Here is an 18,491-nt window from a genome sequence, read left to right on the forward strand (position 1 = left end):
CGTGATGATTGGAGGATTGCATCTCCTTTTGATTGACAGCGATTTCACCCAATAAAAAAATCGCTGACGCGGAAGCTAGTTTAAAGACTTCGAGCTCAGTCTCGTCGCGGATTTTGTGTGCATTTTACTCGAAAGACAAACTGCTGTATTATATTTCTTAGTATTTGCAATTTTCATCAGATATTTCACAGTTCAACCTAATTCCCAAATTTCTTCCGTCGATGTCAGGTGTCTTGTTACATGTGCGGGCGTGGTGTTTGAATCACGGCACATCTGTCTAGTTTGGTTTCACTTTTGTGTTGGGATTCGGACATGCATTCTCCGCGTGTTTGTTTTCGGGTGTGAGAGCACAGGATGACCTTATGGTCGTACTCATGCGTAACGTTAGCGTTCTGTCTTGTCGTGTTCGCTCTGTTCAGTGTGTTGTGTATTGTGTAGCACATGGCTTGTGTTTACATCGGCCGCGTGCTTTCATGTCATGTTTTGTCTTGTGCTGTGTAGCACACAGCTTGTGTTTTAAACTAACTGTGTGCTTTCATGTTGTCATGTTCTGTGTGAACACGTGTCTTATGAGTGTTCTCATCGTTCCTCAGGTCTCATTTTGTGTGAGCACAATTGCTTTTTAATTTGTTTTATTGGTCAGGTGTTTTTGTCATGTTTGGTATGAGCACATGGCTTGTGCTTGTCATGTGTTTTTCCTTGTGCCATATGTGCTTTCCTGTCATTGTGTCGACTTCCATATTGTTTCCTAATTATTAGTTACCTGTCCTCTCTCGTTACCTGCCTTTTTTTGCTCCCAATTTATTCCCCTTGTTTTTTTTTTTTTGTTTTTTTTTTCATCAATAAAATAAAGCCCATCAACTCTGCATCGAGTCCTCGGTCTTTTCACCATCCCCACACCTGACAGTCGGGTTTAAAAAAAAGAAGAAGAAAAAAGAGCTTCCCCTCTTTGAAAGACCAGCAGCCGCCACTGCTATGGAGCTAGAGATTGTAATAACACAAAGGAGGCTGAGTGCACACAAGGGGGAGAACACGTCTGGGTGCCCTTACAACGGGTGATGGGGGACCAGTACTGGCAACAAACACGGAACAGAACTGAACAGGGGGTTGGGAGGTGAACACACTGTTTTTCACACTGAAACCATGCTCGAGCCAGAAAACGGGCATTGGTCATCACATATGAAAGGCAACCGGGCACTGGGCCAATGTGAGCTCGCTGCAGCCCTGTTGCTCCTTCCCGTGGCTATGCTGTTTCTTCTGTCTCGGCTCGAAAGGGGACGATAATGGGAAAGCGTGCGAGGTGGGATAGCTTTCTTTCTCGCAGTGAAAGCAGCTAGTCTCTGTGAGTGCAGTCTCTGCGCGGGCAGGGCCGGTGATTGCTATAGGTTAAATAGGCGGTTGCCTAGGGCACCAAATGTGCTGCGGGCGCGAGCGCGCTAGTGTGTCGCCCCTGACCTACTTCACATTCTGTCCTACTTCCAATTAATCGAGAATCACAGAATTAGAATTACAAGCGAAACAAAAATATTGTTTATTAAACATGATCATCCAAAGGCGCCCCCTTAGCCACACGTTTAATTACTTACTTAATTACTGATTATTAGATTGAATTGATGATTATTGTCGATTAATTCCGGGGGTTGCGATACATTAGGCAAGTGATCAGCTGCTGGTGCATTGATCGAAAATAAAGCGGTATTAACCCTCTGGTGCATTCGTTTTGTTTTGTTAATTGCCGGCGGTGAGTTGCTTCCAAGTTTATAGCTTACTTAAGTGTAGAAATTTGTACAAAACTAATAATGAAAGTTTCTCAGTTTTTTATTTATTTTTCAGTGTATTTGTTTTACAATAGCCTATTATGTAGTAGTGTAATGTTGACAGATACTGTAATATTTGTTCAATTTGCACACTGAATTGTAACCTGACTATGTCAGACTTCCTACTTCTACTAATTTCATTTCACTCCTGTAGTCAGTCTGAGATAGCAGCCTATCTTTCAGTTTTCCACCGGCCTTCGGACTGCCGGCCAATCAACGAACAGATGGCGGGCTGAGAGCCGTGACGTAGATGCTAAACGCCGAGTTTTACATTGTAGGTTAGAGAAATCGAAATGGGAAACGAGACACAGGATGCATGCATGCACCTCTCTTTTCAAGTCGTTAAATATTTCCATGTCATTCTGTAATTTTTAAATTAAATTGCAGCATTTCCGACAGACTCGTGAAGAACAAAGAGCTGTGTTTAAAAGATCTAATCTTAAGTTTGAGAGTCGGCTACAAATATTTTCTTATTTCACTCTGGCATTAATAAGTTTAGAAGCCGTAATTGTACCGTGGATGCGTAGATTAACTTCACATAATCTGCAAAAGTCTTTAACAGCCATGTTCACTCCAGTATTTCGCTCACATCATCAAATGTTTAGACGGTTTATATATATTAATCTTTATATATTTTATTTTAATCAAATTTATATATTTACACTCGCATACAGTACTTTGTAAATTACTACAATTGGCCATGGTCGGCAACATGCCCAGTGCATTATGGATGTTGACCTCTTTCTACCTATTTGGCAAAAAGGAAGACAGCAGCCTTTTTTCTCTATTTTCTCAAATCAGGAAGCACCTTTTCCCCCGCACCTTTCTGCTGTACAATCAGCCAAGTTTAATTGAAAGCCTATTTTGCTAGTGGTGAAGTGTCCCTTTAATACAACATTTTACATAATATATTATCTTCATAACATTATACTATATATTATATACTTTATAAACTATAAATATTATCTTTATAATTTATAATAATTCAAATAAATAGTACAAAATTATAACCTACAACCTGTAACCTATTTAACATTTCTTAGTTTTGGGATTTACCAATAAAAGTTTCAAACAGTCTATTTTCAGGATTAAATACAAGATTAGTCTCAGTTTTTCTATACAGTGCAATCCACTGTATAGAAAAACATCATCTACAAATATTTCCCAATCTTGTTTTTTTTTTCTTCATTGAATGTTATAACATTGTATGCATTCTAACGGATGTATTCAATAGAACAACCTTGCACACAATGTGCACATCATATTTCAGCAGAATTTCCATGGCAACCATGAAATCTGTAGCTTTGTATATTTCCAGTATAATCTGTAATCCCAAAGCAAATCATAATCTCAAGGATTTTAGTCAATATTTTGCTTGTGATCATAAAAAGCTGCTATAAATGCTTTTAATATCAAGAAAATAATGATTCTGCTGTGATTACAGTCTCCTTGGTTCCTGACATCTACAGTAATTTTAATTTCATTTGATTTCTATTTTTTTAATCAGTTTTTATTTCTAATAGGAGAGATTCTTAGTAAATGCTTCGCATAATAATTTAATAAATGGTTATTCAATTCTCTCACTTTATCTCTCCATTGAGAATTAAATCGTCTGTCATGGTTTTACAGATTGACAGTTTTTGATTTAGATGGTCCCTGATTGCGTCATTGCAGATTATGTTACATCAAATCTGCTGAGATAGTTGTCTGGCCACAGTGTAAAAACACAGTTGCCACGGATTAAAAAAAAAAAAAAAAATGGGTCCCACTTTATATTAAGTGTCTTTAAGTACCATGTACTTACATTGAAATTAATAATTTGATACAAAGGAATTATTGTGAACATACATGTTTTTACATTGTACTCAGTGTTGTAGTCGAGACCACCTCACTCGAGTCCGAGTCGAGACTGAGATCAGAGAGAGTCGAGTTCGAGTCAAGACCGAGTCCATAGAGAGTCGAGTCCGAGTCGAGTCCGAGACCAGAGACGGTCGAGTCCGAGTCGAGACCGAGACCAGTGAGGGTTGATTACCTAATTTACTTTTTTTTTGATTACCTTTAATTTACATTTACTTAGAGAAATCCTTTTTTTTTTTACTGAATTTACTTAGAGTTTAAAAAATATGATCAGTTTAGGGTAAAAAGGCCACATAGTAGGTGGTGTTAAAAGTAATTTTATTACAATTTGTCATGCGCAGTTGCGCACTAGAAAATCACCAATCACTGGTGTCAATCAATTTAAAGAAATATTTTATTAACATACATTAATAATCATGAAAAACATTTTGAATTGAACTCGAGTGGACTCGGGAATAAATCCGAGTCCTAAAAAAAAAATGTTCGAGTACGAGTCAATTCCGAGTCCAAATGCACACGAGTCCATGACAAGACCAAGACCATTAAAATATGGTCTCGAGACCGAGTCCGAGACGAGTCCGAGACGAGTCCGAGTCTCGAGTACTACAACACTGATTGTACTTATATTTAAAAAATACCAGCATGTAATTACAGCTGTAATTAATTTATGTAATTACATCTGTAATTACACAGCTAACCCATCCCTTACACTTAAATCTACCCTTAAACCTACCCATACCTCCACACCTATCCCTAACCTTACCCGTATCCCACCTCAATAGCACCAAAAGTGATTTACAATACAACATGAGCACAATAAGTACATTGTACTTATTTTTAAATGTAAGTACATAGTACTTAAAGCCACTTAATATAAAGTGGGGCCAAAAAAGGTTATGGTGAGAAGGGGAGGGACCAGGCAGTCACTCACCACTACGGTCTGCAGCCCCGCCCCTCATGATCCTAGCAACCACCACCGCTCCAGTTACCTCGTCCCTGCGGATGGTCGCACCCTAAGAGAGACAATCGATTGCAAAAGTTATATAAGACTATATTTTGTATGTCTTGGTGATGGTGGACAGAATAGCAATTTTATAGACAAAACAGCTCAACCATCAAAATGTATTTTATATTGTTGTATTAACAAAATGTTTTTTGTTTTTTTGTTTTTTGCTGAAACTCACAAGAGGCTCCTTGTTCTTCACCAAACGCACAATCTTCACTGATTCTTCCTCCAGTTCATCGTCTAGATCGTCTGGTAGAGGGGGGAGCACAGGCTCAAAATTCTTCTGTGCAACTGTGTCATGTACTGCTAGCACTGCCTGATGGGTCATGGAGAGAATAATCATATATAAAGTTGACAGGATAATCCACTAGTGCTGTGGAACAGGAATGTGCACGTGTGTAAAAGGGAGACATAATTGATATGCAGACAGAGATGTAGGAATTGATAGAGTCCAATTAGAACACCGTAAAATGCAAATTTGATTCTATTTTTTTTTCATGCCACACACAATTAAATAATTTAAGCGTAATTAGGCCAATATTCTTTTAAATACCGATTTAACAGGAGTTTTTGCGTCAGCCTCATAAATGTAACAGAATCTGCATATCGATGTTGAGCCACTGTTTCTGACCTTATTTCTAAAAATATCATAAATTGTATTTAGAGATGAGATAATTCACCAAAAAGACACATATACACACAGTTAGAGAAATCTCTATAGAAGGCACAAGTGACTTTCACACCTTCACATGTGGAGTGGTAAGAAGTGTTAAAAGCTCTCTCTCATCGTCTTCCAGTGGTCCATTCTGCAGCTCCTCTGCGACCTGTCAGTGCAAACCACAAGACTAGTGTAATCAAAAATGCAACCTGACAACAATTCAGGGGCGGATCTCCCGGGCTGCCACATAAAAAAAGCATTGCCACCCCATCTGCCATCCCAGCTTTATCCCAGTATTAAAGGGGACATATCATGCTTTTATATCATTCCTTTTTGCAAATAAACCATACATTTGTGGTCTATATAAAGCCGAACTGCAATGCTTGGGTCTGAATTCCTCATTAGCATAGCTCCACAGGCCCCTTATCTACCCCTTTTCTGATGTGCGTCTGAGAGCAACGGAAGACTTGTCCATCAAGCCTTGTTGGATGCAGAATCAGCCTCCAGAGCGAGATGAAAATAAAGATGACAACCCTGCTAACCTGTACTTTTGACATGAGGTAGAGTTTTCATAGAAAGCTGTGAAAGCTGTGTTTTATAGCAAGCTTTTGTTTGACAGCCTTTGTCAGCAAATGTTGGTTTGTGCCTTGTTGGTTTAGCCCTCTAAATAAAGTCGATTATTTTTCTAGTTAAAACATGCAAACTAACAAGACAAATGACGATGGCCTTATCTTACCTAATCTTAATCACTTCTAAAAATCTGTATTGATAATAATATGCTACATTTAGAAAAGCATCAGAAAACACAGTGAATAATCATTGTCATGATGAAACAAAGGTAATACTGCTACAGACGTGTTAGTTACTTAAAAAAAAAGAAAGACAAAGGTGCTGCTAAACCATGATCACCGTGTGTTTTAACAAAGTAAAGTACTGCATTTTTATTAATGTTATTTACAGCTTACCGAAGTGCTCTGTTCGTCTCCAAAGATAGAAGGAATTGGCCCCTCAATCAGACAAAGTATCGGCAAATCCTTCTTTATACTGGTGGAGATTGCTGAAGTCTAGTTATCCTTGTAGTGCTTCGCGCACACAAAATGACTACACCCACAGATGTGGGTACATTTCCGTGAAAAATAACTCAACCAGGCACTTTGAAGAGGTTCTGATGCTGGGCGACAGTGTAATGAACGGTTTGGGTTACTACATTTATCAACCCAACATTTTGACTTACTCTCTCGCAACTTCTACATCCTTAATCTTGGACTACAAATTTGCAGCGAGAAATACAAATGGCGGAGTGTTGGGCATGGAGTCGATGTCTTTATTTGGCAGTTCCGCTGCAAATATTATTACGTAATTGTTTAAAAAACGTCATGGATCATAGAAAATTGTTTCTCCATTTGTGTTTGTGAATCGGAAAATTTGAGGTATTGTTTTCCACAACGCTTCTCATTTATTTTAAACTGCATTGTAACTATCTGACTATTTGATTCTAGACTAAAAACACATCTCTTTGGATTAGCATACACATAACACATTATAGACTTCAATAATTCAATGTTAGGCTACATAGTTTAGATCAGCCGGAACCGGGAACACTTCCTATAGTAAACCATGATGTACTCTCTCTGTTTATCGCAAGGTTTACCGCAGTCCGCCGGATCCAGATCTGATGAAGGACCATCGCACGATGACAACGTCCTGAAGCGTCAACTAGTCTCTCCCCAGTGAAGGCCTCCCTCCCTTTACCTCTGTACAGATAAAACGTTGTGTGGATAATTCCGGTTCGCGTGGCTATGCAGACGCGACAAAAATTCAGAAAATGTATACATTTTTAAGACCAGACAAGTAGTTTGTTGGGTGATTTGTGGAGAAGGACTACACGCCTGCACACATATATATCCAAACACGCATACCTATGGATTGAACACGTAATACGCATGTGCGCACCGTCTAGATTTTTGCGAGTTTTGTGTTTTTGAGGCTTGCACAGAGATAAAGGATAATCGTTTGCACCTTTGAACCTATTTCAGGGAGTGCGTTCTCAAGACACCAGGCACTGTTTTGTGCGGATGGGTGGCTGCCTTGCCGGCGATTGCTGTAGGCGAACTAGGCGGTTGCCTAGGACGCCAAATGTGCTGGGGGCGCGGGCGCGCTCTATTGTCGCCCTTGACCTACTTCACATTCTCCGCTGTTTCCCATTAATCGAGAAATCACAGAATTGGAATGACAAGCAAAACAAAAATATGTTTATTAAACATGATCATTAAGTCGCCACACGTTTAATTACTTGCTTAATTACTGATTATTAGATTGAATTGATGATTATTGTCGATTCTTTCCAGGGGTTGTGTTACGTAGGCAAGTGCTCAGCTGCTGGTGGGTTGATCGAAAATGAAGTGGTATAAACCCTCTGGTGCACAGGGACGAAAACAGAGATGGCAACAAAATAAAAAGAAAGCCCAGTATAAAGGTAAGTCCTTTAATCTCAGCCATTAAAGTGTCAAACGAAATAAATGTACTTAGTATTGTGCACAGGTATTTAAGCCTACTGGCCATCGGGACTACCAGGAGATTCCCAGTGACCAAAGTGCTTTTTGGGCAGATAGATCTCATAGCCTACTTTTATTTTCAAATTTTTTTTGTCTTAACGGCCCATAAAACTCGTATATTGGCAGACCACTCATTTTGTTTTGTTAATTGGTGGTGCTGAGTTGCTTCCAAATATATAGCTTACTTACAAGTGTAGAAATTTGTACAAAACTAATTATGAAAGTTTCCTTTATTTTTCAGTGCATTTGTTTTACAATAGCCTATTATGTAGTAGTGAAATGTAGACAGACACTGCAACTAAAAGAGGTTTGAATTTTTATTTGTTCAATTTGCACACTGAATTGCACCAGATTGATGAATTTAACATTTAAATTTGAATTTAAACATGAATTAAACATTAAAATGCACAACATTTTTTTACGGGGACACTGAAACCCCCTTAGCCTTGTAGCAGCCTATTAGTAATAATAGTAGTGGTAGTAATTGTAATGTATCTACTACAAGTTACTTGGTCAGATAAAATGTATTTGTACAATGCAACTATGTAGGATGATAGAAATATCCTTGAATGTTATTTATTTGTATGAACAATTTATTACAGTAGATCCAGTTGAAGTTGGAGTGACCGGAAGAGCATTTTTCTTTAGTTTAATAAATACTCATATACTATTTTTAAGGAGTAGTTCACTTTTTTTTTAAAAAATTGCTGATAATTTACTCGCCCCTATGTCATCCAAGATGGCCATGTCTTTCTTTCTTCAGTCGAAAAGAAATTCAGGTTTTTGATGAAAACATTCCAGCATTTTTCTCCATATGAAGAGTTCAGATGCAAAAGCCTCTAAATGCCATTTGAAATTTTCTTCTAGAATGGTCATTTTTATCAAGCTTATATATTTAAGTTCAGTAATTTCACTTAAATGACAATTAATAGGTAATCTTCATTGCCATTTAAGTGAAATTACTTAACTTAAATATACAAGCTTGATAAAAATGATCATTTTAGAAGAAAATTTCAAATGGCTCTTAGAGGCTTTTGCATCTGAACTCTTCATATAATGCACTTCAGTGGGAACCAAAAGGTTCAAGGTACAGAGCTGTGGCCCTCCAGGAATTGAGTTTGAGATCACTGCTATATAGCCTACCCTACATACAGTTAGGGTGATATACATGACTTAAAATGACAACTCTTGTGTTTCGTTTGGGCACACACCACAAGGTGTCACTGTGGCCTCAAAGCTTCAGCACTGCCACTCTGAGCTCGATTGCTAATGACTGAGTTAAAACATGCCTCCCTCATTAGCATACAGAGAAAGAAATTTTGAAATAAATAAATGTAGAAATAAATAAAGGTGGAAATAAATAAATGTAGAAATAAATAAAGGTGGAAATAAATGTAGAAATAAATAAATGTGAAAAATAAATGTAGACATAAAAACATAAATGAATGTGGAAATAAAAAAAATTGAAAATAAATAAATGAATAAATGTATTAAAGGGTTAGTTCACCCAAAAATGAAAATTAAGTCATTAATTACTCACCCCCATGCTGTTCCAACCCCGTAAGACCTTTGTTCATCTTTGGAACACAAATAAAGATATTTTTGATTGAATCTGAGAGCTAGATCAGTCCTACATAGACTGCCTAAGGGACTGGCTCTTGACGGCCCATAAAGTCATTAAAGAAAAGGTTTAAATATTCCATGTGCCTACAGTGGCTCAATTATAAGTTTATCAAGCGACGAGACTACTTTTTGTGTGAAAAAAAAAACATAAATAAAGACTTTATTCGACTATTCCATTACTTCCTTATGGGCGCATGCGCGAGAACTGAGCTGAGGACGTTCTCCTTCGACTACTTCTTGTTACCGGCTGCTCACCGCTTAGGAGTATTACCGCCATCGATTAAGGATTAGGGACACTAAGGGAACGTATATACCAATCCTGTGTGAAATCAAAAGAACAGCACTAGGACAAAAGCACTCAAGACACTGGTGTAGAGTCCAAGTCCAAAGAGTAAAATCTTACGAATGTATGCTGTGAGGACCAACCTGCCACATAACAAACATCTTGGAGTGGTACTCCTGACAATAAGGCCTTAGAGGCCGTCATGCTCCTAGTTGAGTGAGTGGGACCGGACAGCCAAAGGTGAAGCTTGTCCGGTCGATTCATAAGCAAGTGAGACAGACAGAAAGCATCCGAAACACAATTATAAATGTACAATCCTCTATGGTGTTTTATGATTTATATTCATATTATGGCCCCTCTAGAACAACTACACCACTTTACAACAATAGGACAGGAAGAGCTAAATAAACTTATCATTGCATCTAAACCAGGTTCTGCAATCAGCAGACATCATTGGAGAAGAACGAAGCAGACAGAGGACACTTGATGAAAGTGCGGGGCGTGTGCTTGCGTTTGATTCAGCGAAAATGAGGGCGCGGCCTTGATTTCGCGGCTTTACTTCCTGCTCACGACTGCGCATGACTGGTCCCGAAACACGCAAGTGTGCAGACTCAAGTCCATGATGTCAGCGTCATATCGAGACACTGGCGGCTTCAGTTCTCTCTGATGGAAAAGAGCGAAGGGGCGTCGTCCATCTTTTTTACAGTCTATGTTTCCGACTCGAGAGGGGGCAAGCTCCCAATTCCCCGTCAGGGTGAGCTGCTGTTAAAGGAGTACGCTGAAGTCGCTGAAAGGAGGAGGTTTTTCTTACCTAACATCCTCCTAAATCGCTACTTCATAGCTGGCCTCAACGTTTCCCCACCTCTGGCTGAACGAGAGAGACTGGTTCATCACCCATTCCGGGACATGGTGGATTGTCTGTGTCTAGAGGAGCCGCAGGGTCCCTCCTTGTTGTTGCCACCAGCCAAGTTGCCTGTGATTCCGGAGGGTCAGGTCCTGGCTGTTGTTTCTCAAGGGGAGCAGACCCACTCCACTTCTCCTGAGGTCGCATCTACTCCCGTTGATCTTCGTGGCAAACGAGGGAGACGTTCTTCGTGGGACTCACCGTAGGAGTCATCCTCGACCGAATCGCCACTTCCTGAGACTGTCCTTCCGTCTCAGGTCACAGACCCCGTTAAGCTTCTCCAACCGGTCAAAGGTCCGTCTACGACGTCCGTGCCACGGCCTAGGAAGAAGAGGAGGAGGAGGAGGAGAGCCTCTCGACCTTCATCTCCGCCTGTCCCAGAGCCCGCTCCCGCTGCTGTAAGCGCTGTCCCAGAGCCCCCGCTCCCGCTGCTGTAAGCGCTGTCCCAGAGCCCGTTGCTGTAAGCGCTTTCCAAGAGCCCGCTCCCGCTGCTGTAAGCGCTGTCCCAGAGCCCGCTGCTGTAAGCACTGTCCCAGAGCCCGTTGCTGTAAGCGCTTTCCAAGAGCCCGCTCCCGCTGCTGTAAGCGCTGTCCCAGAGCCCGCTGCTGTAAGCGCTGTCCCTGAACCCGCTGCTGTAAGCGCTGTCCCTGAACCAGCTGCTGAAGATACAGTTTCCGAGCCTGCTGTCGTGAGCGCAGCTGAGAGGGCTGCGGCTGATTCGGCTGCTGAGGCTGTTTTGCGGTCAGTGTCAGTAGGTCAGGAGTTGCCTACCGCCGTTGCGGCAAGAACTTTGTCAGAGTATCAGTCGAGTCTAGCCAAGATCGTGGAACTTCCAGCCAGGACTGGCATGTTGTCTTGTCCCGAGTCCACAGCTGCCGTGAGCGCCGAACCCCAGTCAGCTGCCGTGAGCGCCGAACCCCAGTCAGCTGCCGTGAGCGCCGAACCCCAGTCCGCTGCCGTGAGCGCCGAACCCCAGTTAGCATCTGACGACGATCTCTCCGATTCAGAGATGTGGAGTGTTGGTACTGTGCCGTCTTCGGGGAGCTCAGTTCTGTCTTCTGCGCCACAGTTACCCGGCAGCATCCCCTGTTTTGTCTCTTGTTGTGTTGCCTTGGGTGTCCCCTATCAAGAGCCCTGTCCCATCGCTCGTTTCTGTCCCTGTGGCGGTTCCCCCCCCCCTGTCAAGCTGCCTAGTGTGTCCCCTAGCGCGCCTGTCATGTGGCAGTCTCAAACTGTTTCCTAGAGTTGGGGTACTCGGACTCGAGTCCGGACTCGAGTCCAATTTTAAATGAACTCGGACTTGTCACGCACTCGGATGAATTTGTACTCGGACTTGGCACGGACTCTGACATTTTAGACTCGGAAAAATGTCCGAGTCCAGTCGAGTCCGGGCACTGGAGGACACATTATTCAAAAACGAAAAGAAACTACTTGTGTTGTGTCCGTGTTGAGCATTGTAGCCAATCACAGACATGTATATTAAGCGCATGAACGCAGTGAGTAAATCAGGCATTTTAGAGTCAACATGCAGAGAATTCGCTTAAAATGTATGTTCAGAATCAGCACGAGCTTTATCCTTTTGCAAATCCCCTCAAACAAAGTCTAGACGCGATATAAATGAGATATTCATTGTGCAGTGCGGATAACTTCAGTGTTTATGACGAGAGTTTTAGGGAGAGTGCAGAACGCAGTAAGTGATGCCTTTAAAGGGAGCGCAATTGACATGCTAAATAATAATTTTGTTTTTCGTGCTTCTAGAGCACCATTGGTTACGTTCACAATGTAAATCAAAAACAGTCATAAATGCATTTAAATGTGGGAGTGAATCCGCAAAAGTCTAGTCCTGTGAGTCATGAAATTGCGGTTATTGACAGTAACCATAGCAACATGAGAACGTGATAAACATAGCAACATTTTGGCCACTAATAACTGTATGACATTTGTTACATTTACACTTTAGTCATAAGTTTACATAGACCTTTCAGAATCTCCCAAATTTATTTTTTTCTTTTATTTTTCATTAATAGGAAGGATCATAAAAACATTGTTTCTATTCAGTACTGCACTGAAAAAGCTTTTTCACATAACAGATGATTAATGGCCTTGTCCACAAGACAAAATACAAGACAAATTACTTGATTTTAATATTGTGTGGTCATTACCTGAATGATCCACAACTGTTGTTTTTTTTTTTTGTTTTTTTTTGTAATGGTTGTTCATGAGGAAAGATCCTCCAGCTCCTGCATATTCTTTGCTTTTCCAGCATCTTCTGCATATTTGACTCCTTACTAATGTTAGCAGTGACAGTGAGATCCATCTTTTCGCACTGGTGACAAGTGAGGGACTCATACACAAACATTACAAACCCTGCAAATATTTAGTGATGTTCAAGAAGGAAGCATCCGTTAAGGATGGAACTGGATGTAAATTGGTGTAAATTGTTAAAAAAAATAATTGATTAATTTAGTCCTGCCCTTCAGAGGCTAAAAAATATATTAGCATGTAAAACAAAATAATAAAAATGTAAACATCCATCATCTTGCTCAAAAATATACCCCTGGCTCTTAATGCATCGTGTTGCATTCTTGAGCATTACCTTGCAAATACCTTTTTCTCTTTCCTCCTCAATATATTTTTCACTGTGTGAGAACATGTGGAGTGAGAGCGGAATGGCTTGTGGAACGTAGCAACAGTAACTAAGAGGGACAGGTCTTTGTAAAAAGTTTTTTTTACAAAAAGACTTTTTACAAAGTCTTTAAATCTTTGTGGACTCGGCTGGACTCGGACTCGGATGTTAAGGACTCGGACTCAAGTCCGACTCGGACCTCTTTGGACTCGGACTTGGACTCGAATGTTAAGGACTTGGACTCGACTCGGACTCGACTAAGGTGGACTCGGAACCAACTCTACTGTTTCCCCCAAGAGATCTCCTTATGTGTCCTCAGCAAAGTCCTCCCGGATTCTCCGTCCTCAGCCCTCGTCCCAAGGACCCAAGACCCCCAGTCCTCCCATCCACCCTGGACTGCCCCCCAAGGACATTGTGTTTCCCCCACCACCTCTGCCTTGTATGTTGTTTCTAATGTTTCACCCTAACCCGGTTATTGTTTATTCATGTATCCCTTTAGTTATGTTTGCTATGTTTTGTTGGTTTTTGTCCATGTCTCGTTCTGTCTTGTCCCGTACTTAGTGTCCCTTTGAGGAGCGTCTGGTAGCCGCTCCTTAAGGTGGGGGTTCTGTCATGATTTTGCCATCATGTCCGTGTTTTTTCCTAGTATTGTGGCAGGATCATGACAGACCCATGTTTTGTGTGCAAGTGCATGGCCAGCTGTTTTGGCCATGTGCTTGTGTTGTCTCGTTTCTTTACTCCGCCCCCTTGTTATCCTTGTCTCGTCATTATTGTCTAGTCAATTTCCGTTTGCCAATGAAACTGCTTAACGCACCAGGCTCGACAGCCTTTTAGACAAACGGGTCGGTGCGTATGGTTGGGTTGCGGAGAGTTCGGGTTGCGGAGAGTTTGTGAGATAGTGGTTTTCTAACACCGACTCCCGTATAATGGAAATGTTATAATGTTATAACACCGACTCCCGTATAATGGATATGTTATGGCGCCGTTATAAACAATATTTATATTTAATATCTATATATGAAGAGTTCAGATGCAAAAGCCTCTAAGTGCCATTTGAAATTTTCTTCTAGAATGATCATTTTTATCAAGCTTGTATATTTAAGTTAAGTGATTTCACTTAAATGGCAATGATAATTACCTATTAATTGTTATTTAAGTGAAATTACTAAACTTAAATATACAAGTTTGATAAAAATCATCATTAAAGAAGAAAATTTCAAATGGCATTTAGAGGCTTTTGCATCTGAACCCTTCATATAAACAATATGAATGTTAGCCAGAGGAGAACTGGTCCCCGACTGAGCCTGGATTCTCCCAAGGTTTTTTTCTCCATCCAATCTGATGGAGTTCTGGTTCCTTGCCACTGTTGCCTTGCTTTTGGCTTGCTTAGTTGGGGATATTTGATATTTAATATTTAAAAATATTATTGATCTGTGTTGTACTACTTTCATGTCATCACTGTGAAGCTGCTTTTATACAATCTGTATTGTGAAAAGCGCTATATAAATAAATAAATGTGAGACCACCCACTTGCTCATTCTCCGCTTAGATGCTGGGGACCCTTTGTTGGGGGGTCCAAAACATACAAATAGTTGATCGGCTTTATGCCACAGGGCAGCTCTTTGGACATAAGCATCAAGTACCATAACTGGGCATAGCAGATTGTTCTTTTCCTGGTCCGAATCTTGAAAAGGAGGAGGATAGAAGGCCTGCAATACTATAAATCTGGTCACATTAGTGGGGACCTTGGATGAAGGAATGCTTTAACCATGCAAGGAACAAATTTCAAGCACAAAGGTGATCCATTAAAAAGTTCTTAGCGGGCGGGATCGGTGTGTCTGCAATAGAAGAACATCACAGTACTCACAGCCAGTGCCATCGAGTGTTGATGTGTCGAGTGTCAAGTGCTGTTGCTTAGTCACCATAACTGAATATATAGTCAGATAATATATATGACATCACCCGCCTCTGACATTCATGTGATTTTACATTTTATCCATTGGACTGATTTTACATTTGCTTCAAGACATCATCACGCAACGCGTTCCCTTAGCATCTATCGACGCAGCTAGTTTTTAAGTGCGTTTTTAGAAGTGACTTAAAAGTGATCACGGAAGGGGCTATCCTAATTTCTAATGGTTGTTCCACAACCGTCGCCTGACCACAGAAAATGCTCTATCCCCTCTGAGTTTGAGTCTGGAATGTGGGACTAATAACAGGTTCTTGTCGCTTGATCTCAGACTTCTAAATGGTTATATGGTATATGGTTGCAGCAGTTCAGATAGATAGCTGGGGGGTTGGTTACGTAGAGTTTTATAAACAAATAAAAGGATTTTAAAATCAATTCTGAAATGAATGGGCAGCCAGTGAAGGGACCTCAAAATTGGGGTTATGGGTTATGGGCCGTATGGGCCATTTTACAACTGTTAAAAAGGTATCTTGCAGCAGCATTTTGCACTAATTGAAGACGAGCAATTTGAGACTTTTAATTCCCGCAGTAGATTCCATGTGATAATCTTAGATCTAAAGTATGATTACAACAATGAGTGGGTCCTGATACATGTTGTCGAACTCCAATAGAGTTCAGAATGTCTCTAAATGACAATCCCAATGTGTCTTTTTCATTATCTACATTATAATATCTACGATATTAAAATCACCAACAATTGGGACTTTATCTGCAGCCATAACTAACTCTGATAGAGTCTGTATTCTGTAAGTCTGTATTGCCAGCAAAATTGTCAGCGGGATTTATCACATACAAATAAAGTGTTACATAAAGCACTATCACCTGACAAGCCCATATAATATTAATAAACTGTCCTTTATGTAGTAGTGATTAATAGACATTGTCTTGGTGCCCTGGATATTGATATTTTGTTATTAGGGGTACAAGCACCAAAGGTGAATTGGACCCCTAATGAATTTATTGAATTCTAAATTATTAGCCATTTAAACTGAAATATGAAAGCTATGATAGTAATGTTGTTGATTAGAGGGAGCCACAGGATAGAGAATCTTTTAAGCCTAATGTTTTGCATATCAGTTTCCATGCCTAGTTTGAATGAAAATAAATGGAATATTTTAGATTTAGAATTAGTACTGAGAAAGCTCTCATTCATATGTTCATGACATCAAGGCAAGATTATTTTAATGCTCTACTGGGTGGTTGCCCTGCTTGCTTAATAAACAAATTACAGCTGGTCCAAATCACAGCAGCACAAGTTCTTTCCAGAACCAGGAAGTATGACCATATTAGCCCGGTTCTGTCAACACTGCATTGGCACCCTATTAAACATCGTATAAATTACTTACAAAGCACTAAATGGTTTAGCTCCGCTGTACTTGAGCGAACTCTTAACACATTTTAGTCCTTCATGTCTATTACAATCTCAAAATTCCGGTTAGTTGATAATACCTAGAATAATCAAAATCGACTGCTGGCGGTAGATTTTTTTCCACGTTAGCACCAAAACTTTGGAACAGTCATCCTAACACTGGAAGCAGACACACTCTCTAAGTTCAAAGCTAGACTAAAAACACATCTCTTTGGCCTAGCATACACATAACACACTAAAGACTTCTATAAGTCAATGTTAGGCTGCATAGATTAGGTCAGTCGGAACCGGGAACACTTCCCATAAATACTGATGTACTGTGCATCCGTGTTGCCCTCTGTCGATTTTTTTGTATATTTGTTTATGTTGGCTCACTTGTTTCCTCTTGTATTATTATCTTTTGTTTGTTTGTTTGTATGTTTGTTTGTTTTTTTTTCTCTCATACTGTTATCTTGTACTCATTTGTAATTATATTGCTTCCTTAATAATAATAAATAAAAAAACACTGATGTACTCATTACATCATGAGAAGAAGCGTATGTACGCTAGTATTAGTCTCTCTGTTTATCCCGAGGTTTACCGCAGTCCGCTGGATCCAGGCCGTATCCAGATCTGATGAAGGACCTGCGTCTGGACGCGACAACAATCGAAGTCGAAGGCCTTCTTCCGGATGCGAAGGCCTCCTTCCCTTTACCTTTGTACAGATAATCGTTGTTGTCGGGATAATTACGGTTCATGTGGCTACACCGAAGCGATACAATTCTGTATTATAAATTTTAAATCTTAAATGTATTAAATTTTAAATGTATTATAAATCTGTATTATAAAGACCAGTCACAGCGTTCTCACAGGTTCGCATTTTTTAAAGTTTGCGTAGAGAGGACAGAAAAGAGTTTTCTGTTAAAACGGTGTTGTGTTAGCGGTTATTAACTAATGATTGTTGGGACGGACAATCAATCAAAACTAACTTTAGCTGGAAAATAATTTTATTCTAGAGCTGCCATAAAGCCAAAACAATCTCTGTTACTTTAATTTCCTATTATCACTGTAAAGCTGCTTTGGAACAATCTACATTGTTAAAAGCGCTATATAAATAAAGATGACTTGACTTAAGGGGGGGTTGACTGCGATTTCACTTTTTTCATTTTAAATAGTGTGTAATGTTGCTGTTGGTGAATGAACAGTATCTGCAAAGTTACAGCACTGAAAGTTCAGTGTAAGCGAGATATCGTCTTTTCAAAATCAGGAAGTATATTGGCTACAAAAACGACTCGATTGGGACTACAGCTGGTTATGGTACGTCACTGACCCACACATTTGCATCAACCCCTCCCTCAGAATATGCAGAAAATGGCATGCGCATATTTCTGTGGCATGTCGACTCGTCGAGTGTGTTGTTCACGCAGCTGTCAGGTCTTCTGTGTTCTGGCTTCCCATGGACGCTATACTTCCTCAACAATGGATACAATTTATGTTTGATTATGTTCCTGAAAATGACGATCGTAATCTAGCTCTCTGTGCTGCGCATTTTACGGAAGACAGCTTCCAGAATCTCCACGAGATTCAACAAGAAACGAAAACATGAAGCAGTTCTGACTCTAAAACAAGAGGCAGCATTGTTGGGCCACAATCTGTAAGTAGGCTAAGACTTCATCATTTTAAATGTATTTGCATGTATAATTCCAGACGTAGCCTTGTGTTTTATTTTTTTCAAATGCCAGCGCTGGTTTTATAGTCACTACTAGTTAGCCTATGATATTTGGTGTCTACGACAAACGCGTACAAACATTATGGACCTGAATTTTCTATAAGTACTAATGTTTT

The 18,491-nt window shown here is 40.2% G+C and overlaps 1 protein-coding gene, 2 long non-coding RNA genes and 1 pseudogene across 8 annotated transcripts in view; 3 read left to right on the forward strand and 1 right to left on the reverse strand.

Moving 5' to 3' along the window:
- LOC148971454 (uncharacterized) overlaps nt 1-7,602 on the forward strand; it is a 53,284-nt gene extending 45,682 nt beyond the window's left edge. The window contains exon 3 of the long non-coding RNA XR_016147022.1: nt 6,984-7,602. This is a non-coding gene — a long non-coding RNA (uncharacterized LOC148971454). The remainder of the gene's footprint in view (nt 1-6,983) is intronic.
- Nucleotides 1-18,491, reverse strand: part of mpp3b (MAGUK p55 scaffold protein 3b) — a 113,584-nt gene that overhangs the window by 56,530 nt on the left and 38,563 nt on the right. For all 6 annotated transcript variants that reach the window (XM_089121875.1, XM_089121873.1, XM_089121877.1 and 3 more), the window contains exons 5-7: nt 5,424-5,504; nt 4,859-4,996; nt 4,606-4,687 (exon numbers count right to left, since the gene is read on the reverse strand). In XM_089121875.1, the coding sequence (XP_088978001.1) occupies nt 4,606-4,687; nt 4,859-4,996; nt 5,424-5,504 (301 nt within the window). The remainder of the gene's footprint in view (nt 1-4,605; nt 4,688-4,858; nt 4,997-5,423; nt 5,505-18,491) is intronic.
- Nucleotides 7,621-17,773, forward strand: LOC148971455 (uncharacterized). The gene is made up of 2 exons (XR_016147023.1): nt 7,621-7,814; nt 17,242-17,773. It is a non-coding gene; the product is annotated as an uncharacterized LOC148971455 (long non-coding RNA).
- LOC148971456 (uncharacterized) lies at nt 10,226-12,307 on the forward strand (annotated as a pseudogene).

Source organism: Pimephales promelas, chromosome 17 (genome assembly GCF_988280905.1).
Source record: "Pimephales promelas chromosome 17, fPimPro1.hap1.1, whole genome shotgun sequence".
Taxonomy (NCBI): domain Eukaryota; kingdom Metazoa; phylum Chordata; class Actinopteri; order Cypriniformes; family Leuciscidae; genus Pimephales; species Pimephales promelas.